This window comes from Triticum aestivum, chromosome 2D (genome assembly GCF_018294505.1).
Source record: "Triticum aestivum cultivar Chinese Spring chromosome 2D, IWGSC CS RefSeq v2.1, whole genome shotgun sequence".
Lineage (NCBI taxonomy): Eukaryota > Viridiplantae > Streptophyta > Magnoliopsida > Poales > Poaceae > Triticum > Triticum aestivum.
The window spans coordinates 76,271,605-76,276,558 of record NC_057799.1 but is presented as its reverse complement, the minus strand read 5'-3'; the positions used below and the strand labels follow the sequence as shown (position 1 = coordinate 76,276,558).

General features: G+C 53.1%; 2 protein-coding genes across 2 annotated transcripts; one reads left to right on the top strand and one right to left on the bottom strand.

The window, feature by feature from the left end:
* The first annotated feature begins 1,120 nt into the window (after positions 1 to 1,120).
* LOC123051693 (uncharacterized) lies at positions 1,121 to 3,775 on the top strand. Its single transcript, XM_044474655.1, has 3 exons — positions 1,121 to 2,481; positions 2,903 to 3,023; positions 3,492 to 3,775. Exon 1 carries the CDS (start codon positions 1,216 to 1,218, stop codon positions 2,161 to 2,163), a length of 948 nt encoding a protein of 315 aa, XP_044330590.1. The 5' UTR covers positions 1,121 to 1,215; the 3' UTR covers positions 2,164 to 2,481; positions 2,903 to 3,023; positions 3,492 to 3,775.
* LOC123055667 (probable membrane metalloprotease ARASP2, chloroplastic) lies at positions 3,772 to 4,954 on the bottom strand (the record flags this gene model as incomplete). Its single annotated transcript, XM_044479579.1, has 1 exon — positions 3,772 to 4,954. A coding segment is annotated over one exon (972 nt), but the record flags the coding sequence as incomplete, so codon positions are not given.

Sequence of the window (4,954 nt, the reverse complement as noted above, 5' to 3'; positions counted from 1 at the left end):
TGAATTGGGGGCGTCACAGGCGGCCATCATGCGCTGCGAGTAGTGAGCACCGGATACAACATTGTTGCGGAGGCAACATCGATCGTGTTTCGAAGTGTCTGGTGCTCTGCTCGTCGAGCCTAAACGAAGGTGAGAAAGTGTTGCAACGGCTGAGCCGGGATGCAATGTCGGCCATGTTGCAAACACAACATCGTTCGTGTTGCGGAGCACTCATCAAGCCTAAATGACGACCACCGCATGCTACAAAGACGAGCTGGGATGCAACATCACTGGTGTTGCACTCATCGGGTCGCAACATTGCCAGCGCTGTGAGATCAAATGATTGTGTGGGAACGAATTCGGCGGCTGGCGACCCGACCGATTTCTCTTAGAATCAGTTGGTTGACGCATAGCACGCATAATATTTTAGTGAAAAGATTACTAAGTGCCGGCGATCGTTTGGACAACAGCGTATAGTAGTGGTTTTCTATAACAGTTTAGCTACACGCCAGTCGCTTGAAAAAGCAATTTGGGTCAGTCGATTTGGTAGAGAAGAAAGCAACAGCCTTAGAGCATCGAGGCAGGATTGACCTCGTCTATCTTAGAGTGCAAGGAGGGCAGGGGGAGAAGTTGCCTCCTTGTCTATCTTAGGGTACAAGGGGTGCACCAGGGGGTAGTAGGCTAGCAGCTGCCCCCTTGTCTATCTTAGGGGTGGGGGTGGTGCAGGTTTGCCGGAGAATTTCAAGGGGTCCACCGGTTTAGAAGGATGGCCGGGAGTGGCTACATCACGGAGGTGGTGAGAGGTTGGGGGAGGGCGAGGCGGCGAGGCTGGCGCGGGAGCGCCACCGACCGCAGGGGGTGGAAGCAGGCGGCCCGGCCAATGGCAGCAGACGGTTGGAGGAACAAGAGCACGGGGGGCGGCGATCTGTTTTTCAGGAAGAAAACTATTGAAGGAAGAAGACGTAATCTAAAACAGTTCGTTTTTTATCTAACATTTCAGATTGATTAACTGTCAGAAAAGAAATTTCGGTCGAATGGCTCCTAGCTATTCCCTTTTTGCATTGTAAGACGATGGTTAGGATGGTTTTATTGCAATTTACTCCTCTTCTCGACTAGATCAAACGGCACGTTTGGTCTCCGTTCATTCGTTCTCTAGTCTAGTGTCGTCTTCGGCGGCGAGTGAAATATTCCTCCGTGCTAGAGCGAGAGAAACCCTATCCCCCACTCCAGATCCCAATGGCATCGACACCTGGCCGTCCCGAAGCCCCGCCGACGACGCTGCTCACCCTACCCGAGGAGCTTCTCGAGGAAGTCCTCCTCCGCCTCCCCGCGGCCGCTGACCTCGCCCGCGCCTCCATTGCCTGGGTCTCCTTCCGCCGCCTGGTCACCGACCACCGCTTCCTCCGCCGCTTCCGCGCCCGCCAGCCGCCGCCTCTCCTAGGCATCGTTTCTCACCAATCCCACCGGTACCTGCCGCTGCTGCAGCTGGCCCAGCCGCCGCACCCATCCGCCGCCGCGGCGAGCACTTTCGCCGGCTCTCGCGCCGCCGACTTCTCGTGCTCCTTCCTCCCCTCCGCCGAGCGCTGGCACGTGCGTGACCTGCGGGACGGCCGCGTCCTCCTCTCCGGCGTCCCAGAGGGGAGCAAATTCTGTTGCCGCGACTTGGCCAGGGACCTGGCCGTCTGTGATCCCCTGTACCGGCGCTACACCCTACTGCCTGCCATCCCCGACGACCTCGCCGCTTTAGCGCAGCAGTCGGACATGGGGCATTTCGAGCCCTTCCTGGCTCCTCCGGCCGCCGAGGATGAGGAGGGCATTTCATTCAGGGTTATTTGCTTGGCGCGCTGCACAGCTAGGCTGGTCCTCCTCATCTTCTCTTCAGGTTCAGGTGATGGACAGTGGCGTGCTGTTACACTTGACAATTGGGTCAGTTTGCTCGCAGGATTGGACAACCCGGCTCCAGTCATCAAGCCAGAGTCGTCCTTGTGGCCGCGAATGCGCCACTATGCACACGGATACTTCTGTTGGGCGTTTTATCCGGCGAACAAAAACAAGTTGATCATGCTCGACACACGCAGCATGGATTTCTCTGCTGTCAATCTCCCACCTCGCACCAGGAATACACAGGTTGCCATTCTGGAGGCAGGGGAAGGAAGGCTTGGGATGTTTATCATGAGTATCTGACACCTGAACTCAGGTATGCTGTGTTGCAAAATGATGGAGGTGGTGCAAACCAGTGGCTGTCACAAGGAAGGTTCAGTTTACCCGTAAACTATCGCTATATGCTCGTGGGTGTAGCTGGGGGATACTTACTCATACAATGGATTCCGGAACCTGGGTATTGCAGAGACCCTTCGGCAGAAGTGATAGACTCGGAAGTTTTAACTCTGGATCTAAGGACTTTACAGCTTGAGTGGTTCTTGACATCTCAGTTCAGCAACATAGGTTCTCATTTGTTTGCCGGTTTCCCACCATCCTTGTCTCCACCATCTCTTCAACATGGTAACCCTGCTCTCAGTATTTGCATACTTGTACTTTGCACTCTATAGGACTTTGCCATATTTATATATTATGCAGGTATTACTAGTGTGCTATGTCAGTAATAATTGTTTTAGCAAGCTGTTATCCATGCAATTGAAAAGCTGTGGAACTTAGGACATCAAGAAGTATGTGTTTCTCATCTTGGGGCTATACTCGTCATTATACTGAGACTATCGTAAGAATAAAGCAAAGCAGGACCATAATGTTCTGTTATGCTGGATTTGGGCTTGTATTAGCTACTTTCTTTGAAGTTAATTATTTTGCCTTGTAACTTGCATGCTTGTATGGTCATTGTCATTCCCAATTGATTGCATTTCGTAGTATCTTTCTAATAATATTATATTTCTGAAAACACCCAGTATTTTTCTTAATGTTGGTTCAGATGTGACGAACGCCTCCAATTCTGATATCGATGCCGCTGGGAGATGAAACCTTGATTTCTGAGGTATAGAGCAGCAACTTGGAGCATTATGTACTGGAACCATCAGGCTTTCCTTATGCAGGTATTAGTAGTGTGCTATGTCATTATAATTATTTTAGCAAGCTGTTATCCATGCAGTTCAAAACCTGTAGCACTTGGGAGATAAAGAAGTATATGTTTCTCATCTTTGGGATATACTCGTCATTATTTTGAGACTATCGTAAGAATAGAACAAAGCAGCACCAGAATGTTCTATCATGCTGGATTTTGGTTTGTATTAGCTACTTGCTTTGAAGTTATTTTGCGTTATTTTGCCTTGTACCTTGCGAGTTATAGAGCAGCAACTTCGAGCATAGAGCAGCAACTTCGAGCTCAAGTAATAGTAACATAGAGCAGCAACTTGCGATTTTCTCCTTTTCTAGTAATTCTCTTGAACCCCTTGCTTTTTCTATTTCATTGCCCTTCCCAATTGATTGCATTTCTTAGCATCTCTGTAATAATAAGACTATATTGCTAAAAGCACCTGCTATTTTTCTTAATGTTGGCTCAGATGCGACGAAGGCCTCCAGTTCTGATATCGATGCCGCTGGGAGATGAAATCTTGACGTCTGAGTTATTGAGCAGCAACTTGAAGCATTATGTACTGGAGTCATCAGGTTCTGGTATTAGCAGTATCAGACATCTGTGGAGATGTAGGCTTTTCTTTTCAGGCTTGTTTGCGGTGCTGAGCGTTGTGCAGCTCGGTGCTTGTTTTCATATGTTTTGAGAGAATAGTTGTGATAATCTAGCAAATTTGTTTCGCAAATCGAACCAGAATTAGGCAATTTCAGTCGTCTAAAACCTCTGTTCCTTCATATCAGATACGCAATGTGACTAGAGTCAGAGTATGGCTTGAGGCAGAGTGTATACATGGTTGCAAATCGGTTCTACTATCTCCGTTGCTTTTTGTAAGAATTTGTGCAAGAGATACATACGTGCATGGCTTCGTCTTACAAACAGGAACAGATTTACCGCAAAATGTTCTCTCGGACTTAAAAGAATCTACATATTCTGTTTGATGAAGTCTAGGTTGAGCGTGTCGCGCACAATGAGGAACATGCTGACCATGAGCACCAGCAATATCCCCGACGACATTATCCTCCGCTCGATCTCACGTGGGATCTTCTGCCCGCCGCGGGCCGCCTCCAGAAGGATCAGCGCCAGCGTCCCGCCGTCCAACGCCGGCAGCGGCAGCAGGTTGATCGCCGCGAGGTTGAGGTTGATGATCGCCGCGAACTGGAACAGCCCGTCGGCGCTCGACCTCGCCACCTCCGCGCCGACGGCGATTATGGCCACCGGGCCCGACACCTTCTCCGCCGTCTGCGAGAAGTTGAGGAACGTCTGCCGGAGCCCGTCGAGCACCGCCCCGCCCAGCGCCCTGAACTCGCGCACGGCGAGGACGGTGGCCTCGGACGCGTTCCTTGGGTGCACGCGCGTGGCCCGGTAGTTGGGCGAGAGCTGCACGCCGATGCGCCCCGTCCCGTCGACGCTCGTGTCCGGCACGACGGTGAGGTCGAGGAACTGCTGCTTGTCCCCGGCCGCAGGCCCGGCTCTTGACACCTTGAGGAGGACCTTCTTGTTGGGGCTGGATTTGATGAGGTCGACCAGGGCCGGCACGGACGGGTCCGGCGCGGCGCCGGGGACGGCGAGGATGACATCGCCGGCGAGCAGCCCGGAGCGCGCGGCGGCGGAGCCGGGCACGACGTCGGGGACGAGGACGCCGGAGAGCAGCGCCTGGACGGGGACGCCGACGGTGACCGCCTGGGCGTAGATGATGAGGAAGGCGAAGATGAGGTTGGCGATGACCCCCGCGGAGACGACGAGGAGGCGGTCCGGGACGGGGCGGTTGCGGAGGAGGTCGGGGTCGTCGGGCGCGAAGCCGGACTCGGGGTCGTCGTCGGGGAAGCCGACGTAGCCGCCGAGCGGGATGGCCCGGAGCGCGTACTCGACGGCGCCGAGGCGGAAGCTGGCGAG

Excerpts from the sequence above, each read along its gene's own strand:
- LOC123051693 (XM_044474655.1), top strand. The coding sequence starts at position 1,216 with ATGGCATCGACACCTGGCCGTCCCGAAGCCCCGCCGACGACGCTGCTC.